Genomic DNA, 25876 nt, shown 5'->3' with positions numbered 1-25876 from the left:
CGATCACGTAAAAGGTCAGTTATAGTGCAAAGTTTGTGTTGTTGCGAATCAAGTTCACCTGGGCATTGATGCAAATGTATAGTATAGTTAAGGTGTGAAGTCACCTGAAGTGTACTTTGCAAGAGACCACCATTAGCTGGTATTATCATAAAGCTAAGGCTTCAGACCCACTGCCGTTTATCTTGCAAAACCTGGGAACTTTTTAAAAATAAATTATTTACTTTTTAAATGTTGAGAGAGCTGACTGTCCCATCTTCAAATATTAAAATTTAACCAGCATATGGATACCATTGAGTGTTGGTCTTGGCAGAGAGTGACATGGGAACAGATTATATAACTTAAAGAATCATACCTGTAATATAATGACACCCTTAGAAAAGATTCTTAACTGTAGTTCACTAGTGTTTATTATACTGGCCAAATGTAGCTTACAGTGTCCACATAAAGAGGATGAGTTAAGAGGAAAGATGGCAAGATGACAAGATCACAAGACAATTATGGATAAGTAAAGCCATTCCATATATCTTAATTCATCCATCCAGAAGGACCCAACAATTTCCCCATGTCAGCATCTAATTGTTTCCTAGGGTCTATGCCTTCACTACTTCATCTCAAAATCTATTTCAAGTGTTGATCACTCTTTGTGTGAAAAGGATTACAGAAGCTTAAATTCTATAGACTAGAAATGATATTAAGGGGTGGGGGTGACCAGAAGCTTGAAACATAATTCAAAGCAATATAACTATCCTGTGCCTCAGCTCATCTGCTGTTGAAACCCTCATCCATGCTTTGTTACCTCTCGACTTGATTATTCTAATGCTCTCCTAGCCGGCCTCCCATCTTCCACCATCCATAATCCTGAACTCATTCAAAACTCTGCTGCCCGTATCCCAACTTGCACCAAGTCCTGTTCACCCATCACCCCAGTGCTCGCTAACCCACATTGGTTCCTGGTTCGGCAATGCCTCGATTTTAAAATTCTCATCCTTGTTTTCAATTCCTTCCATGGCCTCGCCCCTCCCTATCTCTGTAATCTCCTCCAGCCCTAAAACCCTGCAAGATCTCTGCGCTCCTCCAATTCCGGCCTCTTGGGCATCACCGATTTCAATTGCTCCATTGGTGGCCGTTCCTTCAGCTGTCGAGGCTCTAAGCTCTGGAATTCCCTCTCTAAACCTCTCTCTACTCCTTTAAGTCGCTCCTTAAAACCTACCTCTTTGACCACCTGTCCTAATATCTCCTTACGTGGCTCGGTGTCAAATTTTGTTTGATAATGCTCCTGTGAAGCGCCTTGGGACGTTTTATTATGTTAAAGGTGCTATATAAATGCAAGTTGTTGTTGTGATGCCAACGCTCAATATGTTTCCTGTACCCCCCAATGTAAAATTTGTAATGTTGTCACGATCCGTTTCATACAATAATACTCCCACTTCTATGGTATGGGAGGGGTGATAAAAGCCATAGAACTTTAGAAATCACCTTTTGAAGGCATAGAACAGGGATTTTTGTTTTAATCTCAGTGTAAACATCTGTAAAAATCTTAAAAATAATTGGTTTAGCAAGACTGTTTTACACTGATAATTTAAACAATATTTTCTAAATGTAGTAAGAACTGCTTTCAACATGTGCATCATTTTAAAATACAGAAATGCAGTCATTTTGGTGCAAAGCAGGTCATTTTTCAGTCCTGTGATTACTATCATTATTAAAGCCTGGGAATACCTTCAGAGATACCCACCAACTTACTCAAAGTTTCACCGAACAGCTGGATTCATTTGTAGATCTCTTTCCTCCCACAAAAGAAGTTTTATAAAAAAACAAAGACTTTCAAAGGAGCCCTTATTAATGACAGGAAATTCTCAGAAACCTTCCATTTTCTCATTAAGACAACTTAAGTTTTCTGTTTGTTACCTCAACACATGGGTTGCAGAGAAGCGGTTCGGACTGGATTACTCTAATTGATACAAAAGTGCCTTTCATAGTGCTATGGTTAACAGACACAAACAGGTCTCAATGGCTTCACAAAAATTAAACACTGTCTGTTCCTGGAGGCTAAAGTACACTCTTGTTATCCTGACTTGGTGAGATGGGGGCAAAATGATCAAAGTCTTAAGGGAAAAGATGAGCTTACATGCCAACATTTTTAAAACTTGGAAATAACAAGACCTTCACATTTCAAATTGTCATTATGCACAGTTTTATCCATAATTAAATACTCCAGCAGATGACTAGAGACACATTGATCTTTTGAAAGTACTAGCTGATCTCCCTTGGCATTGCACATGGGAAGTTGACCAATTGCAGTCTTTAGATGAAGTGGGATTAAAGGGCAGAGGATAATTGGACCAGGATGTGCAGATGTAACTCAGTTCCCATTTCAAAGTCATATATGTTGTCCTTATTTTATGCAACATTTGATATAAGATTTTTAATAAATTAAATATCGATAATGTCTGCATACACTTCCTGTCAATGTTTTCCATTATAAATTCCTAAGTCCACATTTATAATTCAAATGGTATATATTGACTCATCATGCAGTAAACTATGCTGACACTTCAGTGCAGAACCGAGGGACTGCTGAACTGTTATCAGTTCTAACTTTCGGATGAGTCATTAAACTGAGTCCTCGTCTGCCCTCCCAAACGGACATAAAATATCCCATGGCACAATCCAAAGAAGAGCAGGGAGTTCTTTGTTGTCCTGGCCAACATTTATCTCTCAACCAACACCACTGAAACAGATTAACTGGTCATTTGTCTTACTGCTGTTTGTGGGGACCTGGCTGTGCACAAATTGCCTGCTAAGTTTCCCCATGTTGTAACAGTGACTACACTTCAAAAGAACATCACTGGCTGTGCTTTGGGATGTCCTGAGGTCAAGAAAGGTGCTACATAAATGTGAATTCTTTCTTTCTTCAATTTTCAATGTATGGCAGAAATCTTTTGTAAAAAAGGATTTTCCATCAATTATACCTACCTCAGTAATGTCTTTGCAACTGAGACTAGAGAAAAGAAGAATCTTTTTTCCCCCCTCAGATTATTGAATACTCTGAACCAGCCAGATAGACGACAATAGTCTTTCTGATCCTGAATACTCCAATGAATGTGTGGATCAGACTCGCATCAGAATCATTTGAGTTGATTAAGTCATTCAACAAGAAACTAATATTGGTTAGATACTGGATTGGAAATTGTAGACATAAACATTGACTGAAATGATTAATAGCTCTGTGGGACACAATGTACCTCAGCAGCTGGGGTGGTGGTGGTGCAGGAGGGGGGAGGCTATAGATTATGGAGGGCAACAGCCCAGAGTTCAGTAGGGGAGACATGAGGATAGGTGAATCTTCTGCAGTTCTATTTCTATATCTACTTTTGGAAATCAGGGAGTATTTATGCAGAACGTGCCTTCAGGAGATCAAATGGGTAGGATACAGAGTAGATTGAAATTGGCATCTCTCTGGTCTGTATGGCTCTGCTAATCACTGGAAAAACTCCCTGAACCATCGTGAAGGTTGGGTGGATTATATCTCTTGAGAAATATCTCAAGTCAATGTTGCCCTATCACCTCTTCTTAAGAGTAATACGTCAAAAAATTCATAATTTCTTGGTAACTGGAAGCACTATGCCTCTAGTGGAGTACCGTATTAAGTGCCCGATTTGAGAACTAATGAGCCAATTAGTTACAATTACAGTGAATACACAAATATCAGCTGTACAATGGGCATCAGGAGCTTGGAGGGGGAAGTGAGCCAGGGTTCCCACTCATGATCACTGTCCAGTGACCATCGCGGCTCACACATGAGGAATGGCCACTCCCTTCAGTACATTCCAGAGAGGAGGGGAGGAAAAAGAACAAAATTAGGAGAAAAAAGACAAACCCAAAGCAACTTATCCTAACCACTAAAATATTATTGAAATGCATAAGCTCTGGTTACTTGGCTCAGCTTTAAATTGTATTTTGTGTTTTGAAGCAAAGCTCAGATTTCTCATGCCAGCTACAACTCTGCTGTTGCACTAGGAATCATAGATTGGAATGAATAAACCTTGGTTTGGGTCCAATGAATGTGACCAATATTGGCAAATTAGTTCAAGAGCTAGTAACTCCAACTGAGGTAGGAGCCACAGTTTTTTTTTAAAAAATAGTTCACTTACAGGAATTCAAATAATTACATTGTGAGATTTGAAGACCTGTTTCTGATCACCTCAGCAGACCTGAGCAATTGTCATTAATATTGTCAACTAACCTGATTCACATGATGGAGATGGTGAAGGTAGGGGAGATGATGTCAGAGTTGAGACTGTAACACTTTCAGTAGAAACTGCTTTCTTTCTCGTTACAATGGAAAGGCCACTATCATTTTTGTGCAACGTCATTTGGTCCAGCTTGGAGTGTGAGCTCATTAAACCTAACAGTAGGAAAAGAAACACATGATAAACCACATTATCTCAAAGCCAGGCAAGACTGGCAAAATAATCCTTCTCATCATGATTTGAACTCATGAGCTTCGGTGGCGTATAGTTGGTAAGTTTATTGTCTAGTGCTATCTTGAGTCGTACAGACTAGGAAGGTTCCACGTTGACTTCTGGTCTGTGCTGAATTTAATTATTTCAGCTGGGATGGTGAAAGGAGTACTACAATTGACCTCTCGAACTCTAGGCTGGGATTGGGGGGGAAATAAAGAAATATCAGTCAGGGTTCCATTGCTGATCACTATCCGGTGACTTGTGCTGAAAAGCACAAATGGGCGGATGTCAGGCGAGGACAGAATCAGGCTCAACTATGATTTCTCTCACAGTCAAACAGTTTGTTGATAGTCACTGTCTCACATGAAGAATGGCACTTGGGCAAAATACTGTAAGTCAACTCCTGCCACTAAAACTGTATCCCAGCAAGAGGCAGCACTTTCGAGAGGGATGCAAAACTGGAGAGAGAAAAAAATTGAATTCCTTTATGGTGAAGCCTAGGATGGGTCTATAATGTTATAATGAGAAGTTTAAAAGCAATCCTCCACTATATTTATTACTGTATTCAAATAGAAATAAATGTTTCAGCAATACAGAAGTTTGATCCTTTTAATATCCTACAAGTATACAATTATTGGAAAAGTTCTAAAGCAACAAAATCCCCCTCGGTAACATCATAAAATACATGTGGGTGAACTAGATTCATGCTTTGATTAGAATCACTTATAACCTATTTGTTTTGGGACCTGAACACAAAGTGAATTGACTTGCTCAATAAAACAGTAATCTTAACTATTTGGTGAGTGGCTTTTTTACTTCCATCATAGTTTTACGATACTTATTGTGTGCTGCTAGCACTGGATACCACACTTTCATAGAAACATATAAATGCTTTGGGCAGAAGGCCATTTGTCCTTCTAGTTTACCACTTCCAAACCTCCTATACATTTCCTTACTGTGATTCTTCAATTAATAAACTTGCATCCTCTTTCCTAACAAGAAATCCAGTCCTTTTAAGAGCTATCGTGGTTTTCTGTTTCACTGCCCCTGCTGGCAAACTGTTCTACAGTACTATCACCCTGTTACTAAAATTAATTGTGTAAATTTGCTATTTCTTTTGACCCCCTTAACCATAAACTGTGACATCAAAACTAAACACAATGCTCCAGCTTTGCTACAAGCTACAAGCCAAAGGCCTAATGGGATGAGTACTCCTGATAATGCTTAGTTAGGCTAGCAAAAAGGGATAATGGCAATTAAGTTATCTGTGGTCTACAGTGTCTCATTTAATACAATTAAAAAGACAGAACCACATATAGTACTTTCCATCTTTTAAAGATGCAACTGGTAATCTGTTTCAACATGTAATTACCAATCATATAATAACCCTAAACAGCCATAACAATAAAATGTGCATTAATTTTTAATGCTTCCCTTCAAAGTGTGAAAGAGATTTTGTTTCAAGATTTGAAAAATGTGCTGCCTGTCTGTGAGCTAATAAAAAGGTATTAAAAATAACAAATTAATCCAATTGCTCATCCAAATAGTCAGAGTTATTGGACTCATTTGCTACACAATGTAAAACTGTAGCTCATAAGGATACTTCCCTAACTTTTGGGGATTCGATTTGGCCCAGGTTGCTCATATTACTGCCATTTAAAGTTCATTGTGTCATTAATAATGTACCTTATTTAATTCATACTTTAGTCATTCTGAACATATACAGGAATGAAAGCGGATGGAGAATTTTACTGAAGACTAGATTTTATGTTTTATTGTTTAACACAGTCAGACCTTAGTAAGAAAGAAAAATACATAAAGTCATACAATGACTATTATTTGATAAAAAAATTAAGATGCACTTTTAGATGCAATAGCACAGAGGATGTCACAGAGAACTATAGCTTGTAATGAATGCCTCACATTGAAAAAGTTGAATGTAGATTGTGAGATTTGAAACACTCATTTATAAAACCATTTTAGTGCTCAAAGGGTTAACATTGGTAATTTGGTGGAATTCTACCACATTTGGTTCTAGTCAAAACACAGAGCCACGTTTATGCCTATAAATCTTCTGATGTTGCACTCCAACCTCTGTCAGCCACTAAAAATCTTTCTGAAACACAACACAAACATAGTCAAGTCATTCATTTTCAAAAGCCAACTGTCACAAACCATTTATCTATGAAAATATGTATCTGCACAGAATGATTCCATTTGATACTTTATTTATAAAGCCACTTCATGGAAAGAGCAGTCATATCCTGTTGCTGTGTTACTCTACCCTCAATTCAAGGTTAAACCATTCCCAGATCCAGTCCAAAATCAAACAAAGCTCATACTTACTTAGTTAAAGACACTACAGACATACAAAAGGTCAGTCTCTTTCAACAGTTAACACCATTACGATGGATCAACCACGTTTTTAACTTCCATTCAGTATTCACAGCATAGCACAGTTGGACACGGGAAAAACTCTCTGCTCTTCTTTGAGCAGCCTTGGGATTCTTAACATACACCTAAATCACTGAAATAGACAAGCAAGACCTCAGTTTAACATCTCATCCAAATCACTGCATCTCTGATAATACTACACTCCTGCAGTATTGCACTGGAGTGTCAGTTTAGATTATGAGCTCAAATCCACCATCTTCTGACCCAAAGCCAAGAGTGCTAACAACAGAACCAAGCTAACACTGAAGATGTGAACTAACAATTTAACAACTCAAATCCCCAGCATTGGATTACCATTTTTAAGTGGACCAATCCTTTCCTTCACACTTTATTTACTGTGCATATATTTGAAAAGCCCTTTATTGCAACTGGTGATGTTCTCAACGATCTTGGATTCAGTGTTTCTCTTGGCTTCACTTTTTTCATCTGCATTTGCTCATATTTTTTTCAAATCTACCAACCTACTGGATTCCTTGTACACTTTCAAGGTTGTCTGCTTACCTCTAAAACCATTCTTTAAATCTCTACTTAACCGCTATGCTGCTCTTTAATTTGTTTTGATTAAGCCAGAATGAAACACCGTTTGTATCTAACCAGACAATGTCACACTCTTTTATCGTCAATTCCTAGCTGCTGCCACTTTACATAAAATTTTTCACCTATATGTGTGCCTGTCATTCTCTTGTCACTTCTTATCAAGTGGCTTGAAATCACTCTTGAATGGATTGTTAAAATGGCCAGGTTATTATTGTGGAATCATAACAATTTATTTATTATTTTGATGGTCGTCACTAACTGACTAGCGTACTGAAGTAAAAATACATAAGCTTAAGGTACTAATTTTTAAAGTGTTGCGTAAATTTTTAAAATGACATTGTGTAACTTTAGACCACGACTGCCAGCTTTGAACTGAGTCAGTGTGGGGAGTTGTCTGCCACTTTCATGCCTCCTCCAGCATAACCGTTGGTTTCTCTAGTAACACATACAGAAGAATAGATTTGATTGTGTGTCTGTAACTGGCAACATATATACTAAAATTGGAACATTGGAAAAGATTGGCATGGTCCCTACACAAGAGTGACATGCAAATTTGCGGAGCCAGTAAGTTCACAGAGGGTGGTAAGAGCAGTAATTCAACAGTACTATAAAAAAAAGTAGTTCCTTCATCCTTTAACTCTTCTCTTTAAAAAAAGGAACCAAAAACAAATTCACCTTGTAGCTATTGAGGGGGAGAAAGAAAGTTTGGTTTCAGTTTTTAAGACTTAAATTCCACAGCTAGTTTGAAATAAACAGTCTGCCATTATCATATTTCTCTCCAATAATTCAGTTTTTGGGTTGTGTATCTCTGTGTGAGGCTGCAGGTCTTCATGGTCTCCTTCTTAACAGGCAATGAAATCAGTCTCTATACTTGGTGTATTATAAACACAGTGTAGTTCCAATTGCAGTATTACTGTGTAAATGGTGTTATAACTGTAGATGCAGAGTATTGGGGAGTATTGGAGTATCTGTCATGACATTGGGCCAGATCTTGCTGTAAGCGGTGAAAGAACGACGCCTGCCATTCGTTAGACTCGCACTTGTCCACAGACTTTCTATGAGCTTTTGCACGGCAAGTTCCTGAAAATTAGAAATCCAAAAAGCATGGTGCCCTCTACAGGGCATCTGGGACCTGTGTCGACAGGGCAAGCAACTGTGTATCCCCTTAACCAATCAGATTGAAGCATGTTAATAAGCTACCCAGTTTGTGAACCAGGAAGTGTAAGTTTGTACAGTGAATTCAATGTCAAATCAGAGACAGAAAGCAAAATAAAGAGAGGGTAAGAAAGACTGAATTAAGAGACAGAGATAAAAGAGACAGAAAGAAAAAGTAAAAACGTATTAACATTAATGTATAAAAAAGTATTGACTTTTTTCTTAATGCCCAACAAAAACTAAAATCTGAAGGAATGAGACTCCACACTTGTAAAAGTTAATTTTCAGTGCCAGAGAGGTTGTTTGGTGGTAATTAAGACCTACTAAGCCATGAAAATGGTACATAGACTTGAAACGATTTGACTTAACTTCTGGCGAGTTTAGTCCGTATCTGTCAGGCAAGTACAGGAACTTCACGCAATTCAATACATTTGAACGGGGAGCCAGGCGGCGAGATGCCATTTTCGCGCAGATTTTGGAGGAATATTGCATCTCGGCCAGCAACTTTCAGGTTTCTACGTTTAACTGCGCATGTTCGGTGACTGGAAGTTACTGTCCGACTTGCATATGAATAACGTGAGTGCTGTTAGCCTCACCGTTATTTTTACAGCAAAGTACGGCCCATTAATTCTGTTACTTGCATTGAAGAGTCACATTTCACATGAAATTTAATGTTGCACAATCAGAAAAATTAAATAGGCTGCAGGCATCAAGCGAAATATTGTAGATGTAAAAATGTACAATATTCTCCTTTTCATTTTATGGTCCACTTGAAGTGGATTCTTGTGTGAGTCTACAACTGCAGCTAGCAAGAAGCAAATTAAAAAAGTTCTTAAACTTCAATTTAATCTTTTGCATCTTCATTGCATGCCAGCAAGACAGGCGAATCCCTGCATACTTACAAATGTTGGCTTTGAGCATGCTGGAAAGATTATTTTCAACGGCCAGAGAGTAATTGAGTTGCTATCAGTATAACTCAGATCTGCTAACCATACATGCATCTGAGTAAGTACTGGTGTGAGACTTGTATCTTATAGTATGGTTTCTTGTGTGAGATAATGACTTGATTTCAAATGGAATTCAAATGTCCTTTTGATATTTGTTTGCGACACCAATTACTGAATTACCCACTTCTAAGAACATAAGAAATAGGAGCAGGAGTAGGCCATACGGCCCCTCAAGCCTGCTCCGCCATTCAATAAGATCATGGCTCATCTTCTACCTCAACTCCACTTTCCAGCCCGATCCCCATATCCCTTGATTCCCTTAGTGTCCAAAAATCTTTCGATCTCAGTCTTGAATATACTCAACGACTGAACATCCACAGCCCTCTGGGGTAGAGAATTCCAAAGATTCACATCCCTCTGAGTGAAGAAATTTTTCCTCAACTCAGTCCTAAATGGCCGACCACTTATCTTGAGACTATAACCCCTAGTTCTAGATTCTCCAGCCAGGGAAAACAGCCTCTCGGCACCTACCCTGTAAAGCCCTCTAAGAATTTTATACGTTTCAATGAGATCACCTCTCATTCTTCTAAACTCCAGAGTATATAGGCCCATTCTATTCAATCTCTCCTCATAGGACAACCCTCTCACGCCAGGAATCAATCTCATGAACCTTCATTGCAGCCCCTTTAAGGCAAGTATATCAGGTCTATCAATACTCCAGGTGTGGTCTCACCAAAGCCCTATATAATTGCAGCAAGGCCTCCTTACCCTTGCATTCCAACCCCCTTTCAATAAAGGCTACCATGACATTTGTCTTCCTAATTGCTTGCTGTACCTGCATGTTAACTTTCTGTGATTTGAGTACAAGGACACCCAATTCCCTCTGACTACCGGCATTTCTTAATCTCTTACCTTTTAAAAAATATTCTGCTTTTCCATTCTTCCTACCAAAGTGGATAATTTTGCATTTCCACACATTATACTCCATCTGCCACCTTCTCGCCCACTCACTTAATCTGCCTATATCCCTTTGCAGCCTCTTTGCGTCCTCCTCACAGCTTACTTTCCCACCTAGCTTTGTATCATCAGCAAACTTGGATACATTACACTCGTTCTCCTCATCTAAGTCATTGATATAGATTGTAAACAGCTGAGGCCCAAGCACTGATCCTTGCGGCACCCCACTAGTCACAACCTGTGAACCCGAAAATGACTTGTTTATTCCTACCCTCTGTTTTCTGTCCTTTAAACAATCCTCAATCCATGCTAATATATTACCCCCAATCCATGAGCCCTAATCTTGTGTAACAACCTCTTGTGTGGCACTTTATCGAATGCCTTTTGAAAAACCAAATATACTGGGTCCCCCTTATCTACCCTGCTAGTTACACCCTCAAAAAACTCTATTAGATTTGTCAGACATGATTTCTCTTTCATAAAATCATGTTAACTCTACCTAATCATATTATGATTTTCGAAGTGCCCTGTTACTACCTCCTTAATAATAGATTCTAGCATTTTCCCTACTACGGATGTCAGGCTAACTGGCCTGTATTTCCTTGTTTTCTCTCTCCCTCCTTTCGTGAATAGTGGGGTTACATTTGCTACCTTTCAATTCACGGAGACCGTTCTAGAATCTAGGGAATTTTGGAAGATCAAAACCAGTGCATCCACTATCTCTTCGGCCATCTCTTTTAAAACCCTAAGATGTAGGCCATCAGGTCCAGGGGATTTGTCGGCTTTTAGTCCCATTATTTTCTCCAGTATTTTTTCTTCACTAATCTTAATTACTTCAAATTCCTCACTCTCATTAGGCCCTTGGTTCCTCACTATTTCCGGTATGTTTTTTGTGTCTTCTACTGTAAGGACTGATACAAAATATTTGTTTAACGTTTTTGCCATTTCCTTATTCTCCATTATAACTTTTCCTGTTTCTGCTTCTAAGGAACCCATGTTTACTTTCGCTAATCTCTTCCTTTTTACATACTTGTAGAAGCTCTTACAATCTTTTTTTTATTCGTTCATGGGATGTGGGCGTTGCTGGCAAGGCCAGCATTTATTGTCCATCCCTAATTGCCCTTGAGAAGGTGGTGGTGAGCCGCCTTCTTGAACCGCTGCAGTCCGTGTGGTGAAGGTTCTCCCACGGGGCTGTTAGGGAGTTCCAGGAATTTGTCCCAGCGACGATGAAGGAACGGCGATATATTTCCAAGTCGGGATGGTGTGTGACTTGGATGGAAATGTGCAGGTGGTGTTGTTCCCATGTGCCTGCTGCCCTTGTCCTTCTAGGTGGTAGAAGCCGCGGGTTTGGGGGGTGCTGTCGAAGAAGCCTTGGCGAGTTGCTGCAGTGCATCCTGTGAATGGTACTCACTGCTGCCACAGTGTGCCGGTGGTGAAGGGAGTGAATGTTTAAGTGTTGGATGGGGTGCCAATCAAGTGAGCTGCTTTGTCCTGGATGTTGTTGAGCTTCTTGAGTGTTATTGGAGCTGCACTCATCCAGGCAAGTGGAGAGTATTCCATCACGCTCCTGACTTGTGCCTTGTAGATGGTGGAAAGGCTTTGGGAGTCAGGAGCTGAGTCACTTGCCACAGAATACCCAGCCTCTGACCTGCTCTTGTAGCCACAGTATTTATATGGCTGGTCCAGTTAAGTTTCTGGTCAATGGTGACCCCCAGGATGTTCATGGTAGGGGATTCGACGATGGTAATGCCACTGAATGTCAAGGGGAGGTGGGTTGGACTCTCTTTTATTGGAGATGGTCATTGCCTGGCGCGAATGTTACTTGCCACTTATGAGCCCAAGCCTGGATGTTATCCAGGTCTTGCTGCATGCGGGCACGGACTGCTTCATTATCTGAGGGGTTGCGAATGGAACTGAACACTGTGCAATCATCAGCGAACATCCCCATTTCTGACCTTATGATGGAGGGAAGGTCATTAATGAAGCAGTTGAAGATGGTTGGGCCCAGGACACTGCCCTGAGGAACTCCTGCAGCAATGTCCTTCGGCTGAGATGATTGGCCTACAACAACCACTACCATCTTCCTTTGTGCTAGGTATGACTCCAGCCACTGGAGAGTTTTCCCCCTGATTCCCATTGACTTCAATTTTACTAGGGCTCCTTGGTGCCACACTCGGTCAAATGCTGCCTTGATATCAAGGGCAGTCACTCTCACCTCACCTCTGGAATTCAGCTCTTTTGTCCATGTTTGGACCAAGGCTGTAATGAGGTCTGGAGCCGAGTGGTCCTGGCGGAACCCAAACTGAGTATCGGTGAGCAGGTTATTGGTGAGTAAGTGCTGCTTGATTGCTGATGATTGAGAGTAGACTGATGAGGTGGTAATTGGCCGGATTGGATTTGTCCTGCTTTTTGTGGACAGGACATACCTGGGCAATTTTCCACATTGTCGGGTAGATGCCAGTGTTGTCGCTGTACTGGACCAGTTTGGCTAGAGGCGCGGCTAGTTCTGGAGCACAAGTTTTCAGCACGACAGCCGGGATGTTGTCGGGGCCCATAGCCTTTGCTGTATCCAGTGCACTCAGCTGTTTCTTGATATCACGTGGCGTGAATCAAATTGGCTGAAGAATGGCTCCTGTGATGGTGGGGATATCAGGAGGAGGCCGAGATGGATCATCCACTCGGCACTTCTGGCTGAAGATGGTTGCAAACGCTTCAGCCTCGTCTTTTGCACTCACATACTGGACTCTGCCATCATTGAGGATGGGGATGTTTACAGAGCCTCCTCCTTCCGTTAGTTGTTTAATTGTCCACCACCATTCATGACTGGATGTGGCAGGACTGCAGAGCTTTGATCTGATCCGTTGGTTGTGGAATTGCTTAGTTCTGTCTATAGCATGTTGCTTCCGCTGTTTAGCATGCATGTAGTCCTGAGTTGTAGCTTCACCAGGTTGGAGGAGGACTGATTCATCAGCTGAGGGAGGATGGTAGGTGGTAATCAGCAGGAGGTTTCCTTGCCCATGTTTGGCCTGATGCCATGAGATTTCGTGGGGTCCGGAGTCAATGTTGAGGACTCCAAGGGCCACTCCCTCCTGACTGTATATCACTGTACTGGCATCTCTGGTCGATCTGTCTTGCTGGTGGGACAGGATATACCCTGGGATGGTGATGGAAGAGCCTGGGGCATTGGCTGAAAGCTATGATTCTGTGAGTATGGCTATGTCAGGCTGTTGCTTGACTAGTCTGTGGGACAGCCCTCCCAATTTTAGCACAAGTCCCCAGATGTTAGTGAGGAGGACTTTGCAGGGTCGACTGGGCTTGGTTTGTCTTTGTCGTGTCCGGTGCCTACTGGTCCGATGCCGGATGGTCCGTCCGGTTTTATTCTTCTTATGACTTTCTTCAGCGAGATTGTACAACTGAGTGGCTTTCTAGGCCATTTCAGAGGGCAATTAAGAATCAACCACATTGCTGTGGGTCTGGAGTCACATATAGGCCAGACCGGGTAAGGGCGGCAGGTTTCCTTCCCTAAAGGATATTAGTGAACCAGATGGGTTTTTACGATAATCCAGTAGTTTCATGGCCACCATTACTGATACTAGTTTTTTTTAATTCCAGATTTTTTTATTTAATTAATTGAATTTAAATTCCCCAGCTGCCGTGGCGAGATTTGAACTCCTGACTCCGGATTATTAGTCCAGACCTCTGGATTACTAGTCCAGTAACATACCCGTACGTATATAAGCTGTTCTTATATTTCTTGCTGGATTACTCTCTTTATCATTTTCTTGGTCATCCTTTGCTGATTTCTAAAACCCTCCCAATCCTTACTATTCTTTTTGGCAACATTATAAGCCTCTTCTTTTAATCTGATACTATCCTTAATTTTGCTGGTTAGCCACAGTTGGATCACTTTTCCCATGGTGTTTTTATTCCTCCAGGAAGTATTCCTCTTTTAGTATGAATGGTGCCCTGGTTTAGTTAATCTTTGGATCCTGAAACGGATTTGTAACATCCAATGCTCTCTTCAATACCCTTATAATATCAAGTTAACCAAGAATGAGTTATATTGTAAGTGGCTTTTAAACAGCTGTGGCTTCAATACTTGCACTTGAATAATAAATGCTTCTTACAATTTCTAGACCTAAGTTAATCTAACAATTCAGTGGCATGAATCATATAGCCAAAGGGAATGCTAGTGTTATCTTTATGTGCCCAGAGTCCTGTTTTCTTACTATTTGGACGAAGTGCGCTGGTTTCATTATGAACATTGGCTGCACTCCAGTTTTTCTTCTTTTTAATCACAGCAGTGCAATGTTACAGTTTTATGCAGTAAATCTGCAAATGCATTAATGATATACCTTTGACCGATAGGGAAATTAGATAAGTAGCCTTATACTGTACTAATTTAGCATGTACTGTGCAATAAAGAGTGGTTAATCCTGCACGCCAGTCTAAATTGCTGAGATAGGATATTCTAAGCTCAAGTTAGCTTAGTGTGAATTGTTACTATGGTATCATTACAGACAGTTAGTTATAGGGCTTGTTGGCAATATTTTATCTTCAAAGCCTGAAGTGATGTAATTCCTGGTTTGTTTAATCTACCTGTTCCCCTTTAAGAAAAACTAAAGTTCAATTCAGCTATCATCCTTGGAAGACCTTCATCAAAAATTGAAGTATTTGTAGTGATAGTTCAACATGGCAGAACATTGGTGCTGATGGAGCTTGAAGATCGTAAAGATAGGGTTACCTCTCTGCCTTTGCATCCCTCAAAAAAGACAGCTATTTGAATTTAGCTTCATCAGATGACAGCTGATTGAAAGAGGAAGTAAATATAGAGGGTGTACTCCTCCCAGCTGGGTAATGCCCTGGAAATGTTCTACCTGGAAGGGCATTTTTGGAATTTTTAACTGCTTTACCTTATCGCAATTTCATGCCTAAAGACAGCAACAATATTCCTCGGTTCTTGGCTCCACAGATCCACATCCTGTCTGATTCTCTATGCTGATTGGGAGGCTTCCAAGCTGGGAAAATTCCATACCATCCAATATTGCTGCACAAGCCCTGTACTTTGCCTTGCTTTTCCCCTCCCTCCGGGGACCTGCCATTTCAGGTCATCACACAGCTGGGAACTGCTCCATTAATATTAGTCACAGGGCCCATCAGCAATCGGCTCCCAGCTGTATGTGGAGATCCAAAATGGTGGGTCTCTCGAGGAAGGAGAAATGTCATTTAAAATACAAATATTCTTACTAGCTAGTTAATTAGTTACTAGGAGATTTATCTGCAAATTTTGATATTACCCAGATGGGAAGAGTACTTTACATTAAATACACTTTCCCACCACTTATTTTCCCCTTTATGCCAAGATCATTTGACTGACTTTAAACTAACTATTTCACTCTGCACAAGAAAACCGGAGCAAAGCAATAAATTAGCTGCTGCAATACTGATTTTCAACCACTACTTGTCACTGTGACACTTTGCAAATCTACATTATAGACCAGGGTTGTCCAACTGTGATGCTTGAGCCCTGGTAATCTGTCCTATGGTGCAGGAAATTCAGTTCTACTTGCACTTATATTTATTACTCGTCAGTTTGTCCTGTTTAAATTTCATGGGCTTTTAAAAAATGAATTCTCGGGATGTGGGCGTCGCTGGTAAGGCTGGCATTTATTGGTCAACCCTAGTTTCCCTCGAGAAGGTGGTGGTGGGCCTTCTTCTTGAATTGCTGTAGTTGTATGGTGAGGGTGCTCCCACAATGCTGTTAGGTAGAAAGTTCCAGGATTTTGACCCAATGACAATGAAGGAACGGCCATATATGTCCAAGTCAATTTGGTGTGTGACTTGGAGGTGATGATGTGCCTATGCACCTGCTGCCCTTGCCCTTCTAGGTGGTGGAGGTTGTGGGTTTGAGAGGTGCTGCTGAAGAAGCCTTGGCAAGTTGCTGCAGTGCATCCGTTAGATAGTACACACTGCAGTCACGGTGTGCTGATGGTAGAGGAAGTGGATGTTTAAGCCAGTGGATAGGGTGTTGATCAAATGAACTACTTTGTCCTGGATAGTGTCGAGCTTCTTGAGTGTTGTTGGAGCTGCACCCATCCAGGCAAGTGGAGAGTATTCCATCACACTCCTGACTTGTGCCTTGTAAGTGGGAGCGGGGCTCTGGGGAGTCAGGAGGTGAGTCACTCGCCACAGAATACCCAGCCTCTGACCTGCTCTTGTAGCCACAGTATTTATATGGCTGGTCCAATTAAGTTTCGCCCCCCCCCCCCCATAGATGCCCACCCCACCCCAACTGACTGCTGGGAACCATTCCCATGGGTCCTCGACTATGGCCTCCTGAGGTAATGGACCTGGCTGGGTTCGGGCGGAACTCTAGGAACATTTATGAAAATGAGGCCTGGCCGTTAAGATCTTAGTGAAGTAGCTGAAGTGGAGTGTGACTGGCATATCTATGATTTTCAAGCTGAAGTTAAACTGTTAAGGGCCATAAATGTGGTGCAAAAATTCTGGTATAACACAAACATTAGTCAAACAACAAGTAAGGCTGGATATGTAATTACCAAAAGTCATGCACACCACTCAGTGGTGCAAGCTCACATCACAGTAACAGACTTTCACTAAAGCCAGCTTTCAGCTACAGAATCAAACGTTTTGCAATGAATGGCTGAGTGACCCAGTTAAGCATCCAGCTCAGCAATTTATACACACAATTCAAATTTCTGGAATGCAAGTACTACAAGAAGTAAAGCTGGTTCGGGTTCACTGGAGAAAAAGAATAGTAGCAGTGGCAGAGCAATCAGTAAGCGGAACAGATTTACCTTTTTGATTCATAGCGTCTGATAATGTACTTAGAGACCCAGGATGCCAATTATCAAGCATTTGATTTTGTGCTGAATTACTCACTGCCGTTTCTACCTACAATAATAAATGAAAGGAGCTCTATGCTTGAATTTATCATGGCTGGTGGTAAAATTGCTATTATTGAGATTCTACTGACAATCAGCCAAATGCAAGTAATTTATTTTTAAATAAATCATTTCAGGCAGAGCAGTTCTCCCACTACGCACCCCTCCCAAATCAGATCTGTCATTTTGGCAGTTGGCAGAATATGCAGACTGTAGTTCTGTGTTCCTGCCTACCTGGATCTTGCTCCATTTCATGGGCAGTGGATAGTGGCGTCAGGCACGATAGACTCAACAATCATGTCAGTCCATATGATTCAAAGTTAAGGTGATTAGAGGTGGGGCGAGCTGGGTCAATATCCTGGAAATCTCTGCCTAACACTGTTGTGGGAGCACCATCATCATAAGGACTGCAGCAGTTCAAGGAAAAGATCCACCAACTTCTCAAGGCAATTAGGGAAGGGGCAATAAATGTGGCCTTGCCAGCACTGCCCACATCCCAAGAGGAACAGATTTCTTAATATGAAATTCTTAATTTAAAAAAATTCTCTCTAAGGATGGAATTTCATTAAATTTGCATTTTAAATGTTTTCTTTTATAAGCACAAAGATCCTTTAAAGGGCTGTGTGTTGAATTTGAGGAGTATAATTTCAAAAGCCTGTTATTCTGAATTATTGCATTATCTGCTGTAATACTATGTCATGTTACTAGATCTCAAACCCATTGGATCTCATCCTTAAGAATAGCAACCCTACTCTCTACCATTATAGCATTTAGCTGCTTCCTAAACAAGTTGAGTGTCCCAACCTCAACCATCATTCCTGGCAATCTGTTCCAGCTGTTGATCACTTGCTGAAAAGAAATATTTCCTGGCATTTCTCTTAAACTCCCCCTTCATATCCTTGAATCTGTGGTCTCTCAGGCTGCAGCCCTGATGTATTCAAAGGTGCAGTTCTGGGTTTATTTTCTCCATCTCTTTTAGTATCTTATATACTTTTATAAAGTCCTTTGTGAGACATTTTTTTTAGATCAAACTTTATCAAATCTCTGCATTGGCTTTATTTTTCAATTGCGAAGAACCTGTCGTTGAAAAAAGATCCAGTACTACATCTATGAAAGCTTTTTTCCCCAAATGATAAAACTATATGGGGGTTAAATTGGGTAACACCCGAAAAGGGCGCTGGGATCGTGGTGCGCACTTAACCCGCGCCCGATTGTTGAGGTGGCACGTAACATTAGTGTGGGCGCGCATCTTGGACGCCATTTTCGCTGCTTAGGAGTCCACATAGCGCCTACACAACGAGTGCTATGCAGCCCAATTTAGTCCCCTATATGTTTTAAAAGAAACATTTAATTGGGTAGCACAATGCCTGGTCTCCACTTGGGAGGTTTCCCACAATAACATATTTAAAATTGGGAGCTCAGCAACATCACAGATTCAGCCTGCACCCAATCATAGCCATCAATGCAGGATTGGATGCAAGCTCATTCCCTGATGTTCTTGAGCTCCCAATTTTAGACACATCATTTGGAGCTCAAATGAGACCAGACATCTCTTCTCCATGGCACTGGAAGAGGCCTGGAAGTAGGGTGCCCGCCTGCCCTCCCTGATGCACTTAGCATGTGGCTCAGAAATGGGAGAAAAACAGTGGGAGTTTACAATCACAGAGTATTGGAGTTCCTCCTCACCTCATGTTATGACATGGATGTGATGACAGGGAACAGGAACTCCTCACGATGACAAGTTTATGGAGGATGCAGTGCACCATAGTGAGTTTAACAACTGGAGCAGCTTATGCTGCAGATTCAACCTAAACATTTGCTAAGTTAGACCAATAGTTAGTTAGCTCTACTATAGTGTTCTACTACTGATCAATTGGCATTTTGGGTTTGGTTAAAAGCATCATAAGCCATGGTTTCACTGGCTAGCCACTGTTCTCACAAAAGCTGCTGGGTGTAAGTTATTCTATTCAAATAAAAAAGGAAAAACATGAGTTCAGATTAAAGGACTTGTGTGCATATTGAATGAATAGAACCAGTTACATTTGATGTACACCAGCAGATTTGACTGACGACACTCAGATTTCCATGGTGGTGCAATCCACCACAAGCAGCACCCAGGGAAATCCAGTAATCCAGCTGTCTGGTCAACTGTTTCTCTGCATGCCAGAAGGAATGGATGAAGCATGTAAAACAGTGCACCAGTCACATCCTGAATGCAGGATGATGTAACACTCAGGCTAATGTCAACAAAATCACACTGAGTGCCTACATCATAGTTGCCAATCATCTGCATTTGCTGTGGACAACTTGCATTTTTGACCATTATTCATGCAGTGGCCCCTAAGACAGTTTTAAGCCCTCGGTGACTCTCCCCAGAAAGCAGAAAGTAATTTGCCTCTTCTGTGCATGGGTGACCTTAAGTGTCTGCTGTTCTGTGGCAATGCCTGAGCCATCGTGACCCTTGCCCTTGAGATGCTGGCGCCTGAACCGCCAGCATCTCAAACTCTCCTCCTGTTGGTTTTGTCTGCTCAAAAGTTGTGATGGAAATGTCACTTTGAAAATTTCCCTCAACAGAAAGCGGGGTGGAGCATACCGACAGCAGCAAGAATTGGAAAGGCTGCAGCAAGTTGTCAAGCTTAATAATTGTGTGCTGCCGAAAGATGACTGAGATTGAATCCCAGAGATCACTAATCCATACATAAAATAAGAGGATCAATAAAGCGTGTTGCAATGAGCACATCCCCTATTTTAACCTAACCTGCCTGGCGAGAACGAGAATGGTTGGACACTCGATTTCCATTGGAGCGTAAAATTGGATGGGGTGTGAATCAGCCTTTGGACTCAAAACTGCCCCATTCTCTCTGGGTGGGTTAGGTTAAAATCAGGGGTTAAGTGTACGTTACATTTTTTAAAAAATCTATCTAAAGGGCATTCCTTCCCACCCATCCCCTCCCTCCAGTTATCTCCTCTAAACCTAAACACTGCGCTTGGTATTGACCATTCATAGAATGATAGAATGATACAGCACAGGCAGCCATTCGGCCCATTGTGCCTGTGACAGCTATCCAATTATTCCCATTCCCCTGCTCTTTCCCCATAGCCCTGCAAATTTTTCCCTTTCAAGTATTTATCCAATTCCTTTTGAAAGTTATTATTGAATCTGCTTCCACCACCCATTCAGGCAGCCCATTCCAGATCATATCAGCTCCCAACGTAAATATTTTTTCCCTCATGTCGCCTCTTTTGTTTTCCCCCACTTACCTTAAATCTGTGTCCTCTGGTTACTGACTCTTCTGCCACAGGAAACAGTTTCTCCTTATTTGCTCTGTAAAAACCCTTCATGATTTTGAACACCTCTATCAAATCTCCCCTTAACCTTCTCTGCTCTAAGGAGAACAACCCCAGTCTCTCCACGTAACTTAAGTCTTTCATCGCTGGTACCATTCGAGTAAATCTCCTTTGCCCGCACTCTAAGGCCTTCCTAAAGTGTGGTGCCCAGAATTGGCCACAATACTCCAGCTGTGGCTTAACCAGTGTTTTATAACGGTTTAGCATATCTTCCTTGCTTTGTACTCTATGCCTCTATTAATAAAGCCCAGGATCCCGTATGCCTTTAACAGCCTTTTCAACTTGTCCTGCCACCTTCAAAGTCCTGTGTACGTACACCCCCAGAATAAATTATTGTTGGATTCAAATCTGAATCACAATGTACTTAAAAATATTGGAACACGTACCAAGAAGTCAAAAAAGAAAATTTCCCAGGTGGACCTGGCCTCAGATTCCCTTCATGGCAATAAACTTTGCTCTATGGAGCTCACTTCCCTCTTCAACAATTTCTAAATCCACCACCGCAAATACTGGATTTTTCTGTAATTTCATTTTTCCCCAACTCTATAATAAAACAACTGTGGAACACTGTGGGTATAGCTGCAGCTTAAGTCATGACATGTTCACGTCCCGTTGCACTCCCATTACTACCTCTTTTCATTTGTCATATGCAAGGCCATTGGATTTCAGTTTTCACACCAATGAATATCCTGAAATTCAATGAAATAAAAAGGAATTTAACTTATTCAGTTGCTTTGAGGCTGAGGCTTTCGTCATGGGTTTTGTGCCTGTATCCTAACCTGCACTAATCCCGCTCACCCATCACCCCTGTGCTCGCTAACCTACATTTTCTCTCGGTTCACCAACTCCCCAAATTTAAAATTCTCGTCCTCGTGTTCAATTCTCTTCATGGTCTCACTCCTCCCCATCTCTGCAACGTTCTCCTGCTCTACAACCCTCTGAGAAACCTGCACTCCTCCAACGCTGGCCGCTTACACAACCCACGGTCCCTCACCCCATCATTGGTGGCGTGCCTTTGGCCGCCTAAGCCATAAGCTCTGGAATTCCCTCTCTAAACCTCTCTGCCTCTCCACACTACTCTCCTCCTTCAAGATCCTCCTTAAAACCTACCACTTTGACCAAGCTTTTAGTCACCCCTCCTAATATATAACGGCTCAGTGTTAATTTATGTCTGATTTCACTTCTGCAAAGAACCTTGGGACGTTTTCCTACATTAAAGGTGTTATATAAATGCAAGTTTTTATTGTTGTTTTCCAGTTACACGTTGCTTTTTTTAATTTGTCATCTTTTTTGAGCTTTGTCAGCCTTTTTGAAGCTGTTTGCCAGTTTTTCCAAGTTTTGTAGGTTGGCATGGAGTCACTGAGAACCCTCCCAATCAGGTATAACCAAGTGGTGAAGTGCTCCTCCTTCCTGGAAACAAGACTCTCCTCTTCTGTTAGTACATCAATCTTTCCTCTTCTCCTCTGACAGATCTATTCCACAACAAATGGCGAGTTCAGACCTTTGTGCACTAAACACTGTACACCTGTGACTTATGGTACAATCCTTTTTTTGTTGCAAGAAGCAGAAATGATGTTGGGGCAGAATAGAAGGAACTTTGAACATGGCCATGCTAGACCTGATTTAAGAATGCTTGATATTGACATTGAGTGCTTAATGTGGGAAAGTGTTCTATTCCTCAGGACAAGCATCCTTCACCTAGATAAGCACAAAACTCACTAAAAATAAATAATGGATATCTAAGCATGAGTGGGAGCAATCTAACTGAAGAGTTTATGTTATCATAGACTGCAGGAGTAATGCTTGAGCAGTTCATAACTATCATCTGAGCCCAGAGACCAGATTACAGCTGTTAAAGCACTCCCTGATTCCTATTATTATTTAGAATATAATATATATGAGGCTTTAAATTTATATCACATTTTTATTCTATGTTGTGTCTTTCCTTCTTCCTCCAACGTACAGCCCTGGGGTGCGCATTTTCTGTGTGTAGCCCACCAGCCCTATGTTAAGAAGGCCTGGCCCTCCAAATGGATCGGGCCTCCCGCCAACGCCATCAGGTGACCAGCCAGCGCGTTCCCTCAGCTGCCCCCCGAAAACCAAATGTTGGGAAAATCTATCCCACACTTTACAGACGGGGTCACTGGACAGTTATTAGAAGCAGGAATCCTGGTTGATTTTCGCTATTTCTAGTCAAGGTGTGCTGAGGTCAATTTTGGTACCTGTTAGTGACACTCCAGCTGAATCACCTAACTCCACACAGGGCAGTAACATTTCTGTTACTTTGTGAACTATTGTTGCAGTCTCCTCTCTGTGCCCAAGTGGGAGTATTTCAAGTTTATTAAAGACAAATTTACACAGCACCTTCTTCAACACATTTCAAGCTGCATGACAGAATTCGAGATTGGTTTCCATAAACACTATCTTACCAGATAACAGCGGTAACAAATCAACTATGAATTCCAGTTATGTGTGGATGCCATCCTTTTTCTTGGGAATTAGGATATTTTTCTTTAAAAGAAGAATGTGCAAAAGTGCTTAGGTTTTATGGAAAGGGATTGGAATGGATCTTTTTTTTGACAGTTTCATTGAATCTACAGCACAGCAACAGGTCATTTGGCCCAACTGGTCTATGCCGGCATTTATGCTCCACACGAGCCTCCTCCCTCCCGACTTCATCTACCCCTATCAGCATACCCTTCTATTCCTTTCTCCTTCGTTTGCTTATCTGGCTTCCCCTTAAATGCGTCTATGTTATTTGCCTTAACTACACCTTGTGGTAGCGAGTTCCACATTCTTACCACTCTATGGGTAAAGAAGTTTCTCCTGAATTCCCTATTAAATTTACTAGTGACTATCTTACATTGATGATCTCTAGTTTTGGACTCCCCCACAAGTGGAAACATTTTCTCTACCTCTACAGGAGGAGAGAGGCTTGAAAAGGAAGCCCGAGATCGAGAGATCGGGCGGGGGAAAGGGAGGCCCCAGATCGGCCCGAGATCGCGCGGGGAGAGTGAGGCCCGAGATCGCGCGGGGAGAGTGAGGCCCGAGATCGCGCGGGGAGAGTGAGGCCCGAGATCGCGCGGGGAGAGTGAGGCCCGAGATCGCGCGGGGAGAGTGAGGCCCGAGATCGCGCGGGGAGAGTGAGGCCCGAGATCGCGCGGGGAGAGTGAGGCCCGAGATCGCGCGGGGAGAGTGAGGCCCGAGATCGCGCGGGGAGAGTGAGGCCCGAGATCGCGCGGGGAGAGTGAGGCCCGAGATCGCGCGGGGAGAGTGAGGCCCGAGATCGCGCGGGGAGAGTGAGGCCCGAGATCACTCACCGTTCAAAGAATGACGTCACAGGAGAGCAGGTAGGTGATTGGTTGGTGAGTATTACTGTTGTTTTTTATCTCTCTGTCAGAGGTTTAACTAGCAGCTTAAATCAAGAACTTAAACTAGATAAATTAATTAGTTCATAAAACTAAGAGTAATAATCTCGCAGAACCTGAAGCTAAGGAGGCAAAGGGTAATGGTCGACGGGTGTTTTTGCAACTGGAAGGCTGTTTCCAGGGGTCAGTACTGGTCCCTTGCTTTTTGTGATTTATATTAATGATTTGGACTTGAATGTAGAGGGCATGATTAAGAAGTTTGCAGATGACACAAAAATTGTCCATGTGGTTGATAGTGAGGAGGAAAGCTGTAGACTGCATATATAGATATCAATGGACTGGTCAGGTGGGCAGAAAAGTGGCAAATGAGAATTCAATCTGGAGAAGTGTGAGGTAATGCATTTGGGGAGGGCAAACAAGGCAAGGGAGTACACAATAAATGGAAGGATACTGAGAGGTGTAGAGGAAGTGAGGGACCTTGGAGTGCATGTCCATAGATCCCTGAAGGTAGCAGGACAGGTAGGTAAGGTGGTTAAGAAGGCATAAGGGATACTTTCCTTTATTAGCCGAAGCACAGAATATAAGAGCAGGGAGATTAAGCTGGAACTGTATAAAACACTAGTTAGGCCACAGCTTGAGTACTGTGTACAGTTCTGGTCACCACATTACAGGAAAGATGTGATTGCACTAGAGAGGGTACAGAGGAGATTTAAGAGGATGTTGCCAGGGATGGAGAATTTTAGCTATGAGAAAAGATTGAATAGGCTGGGGTTGTTTTCTTTGGAACAGAAGAGGCTGAGGGGTGATTTAATTGAGGTGTACAAAATTATGAAGTGCCTAGATAGAGTGGATAGGAAGGACCTATTTCCCTTAGCAGAGAGGTCAATAACCAGAGAGCATCGATTTAAAGTGATTGGCAGAAGGATTAGAGGGGAGCTGAGGAAAACATTTTTTAACTAGAGGGCATTGGGGGTCTGGAACTCATTGTCTGAAAGGGTGGTAGAGGCAGAAACCCTCATCACATTTAAAAAGAACTTGGATATGCACTTGAAGTGCCATAACCTACAAGGCTACGGACCAAGTGCTGGAAAGTGTGATTAGGCTGGGTGGCTCATTTTCGGCCGGCGCGGACACGATGGGCCAAATGGCCTCCTCTGTGCCATAAATGTTCTATGATACCCTATCAAACTCTTTCATTATCTTAAAAACCTCTATCAGGTTACCCTGCAGCCTTCTCTTTTCTAGCCTGTTTAGTCTTTCCTGATAAATATATCCTCTTAGTCCTGGTATCATCCTTGTGAATCTTATTTGCACCCTCTCCAGTGCCTCTATATCCCTTTTATAATATGGAGAACAGAACTGTGCACAGTACTCCAAGTGTGGTCTAACCAAGGTTCTATACATGTATAACATAACTTCTCTGCTTTTCACTTCAATCTCTCCAGAAACAAACCCCAGTGCTTGGTTTGCCTTTTTATGGCCTTATTAATCTGCATCGCTATTTTTAGTAATTTGTGTATCTTTACCCTGGGATCCCTTTGCTCCTCTACCCCATTTAGACTCTTATTATCCAAGCAGTATGTGACCTCCTTATTCTTCCTACCAAAATGCACCACCTCACACTTATCTATATTGAAATTCATTTGCCAATTACATGCCCATTCTGCAAGTTTATTAATGTCTTCTTGCATTTTATCGCATTCTTCCTTTGTATTAACTATACCCCCCCAATTTTGTGA

General features: G+C 41.8%; 1 protein-coding gene across 3 annotated transcripts in view; it reads right to left on the bottom strand.

Annotated features, from left to right (window-relative positions):
* The window catches only part of setbp1 (SET binding protein 1), a 291473-nt gene that overhangs the window by 3995 nt on the left and 261602 nt on the right, over nt 1–25876 (bottom strand). For all 3 annotated transcript variants that reach the window (XM_067985270.1, XM_067985278.1, XM_067985285.1), the window contains exon 4: nt 4247–4408. In XM_067985270.1, coding sequence (XP_067841371.1) covers nt 4247–4408 — 162 coding nt within the window. The remainder of the gene's footprint in view (nt 1–4246; nt 4409–25876) is intronic.

Source organism: Heptranchias perlo, chromosome 1, assembly GCF_035084215.1.
Source record: "Heptranchias perlo isolate sHepPer1 chromosome 1, sHepPer1.hap1, whole genome shotgun sequence".
In the NCBI taxonomy this organism is placed as follows: Eukaryota; Metazoa; Chordata; class Chondrichthyes; order Hexanchiformes; family Hexanchidae; genus Heptranchias; species Heptranchias perlo.
The sequence above is the reverse complement of the archived record's forward strand: the minus strand, read 5'-3'. Positions and strand labels throughout refer to the sequence as shown.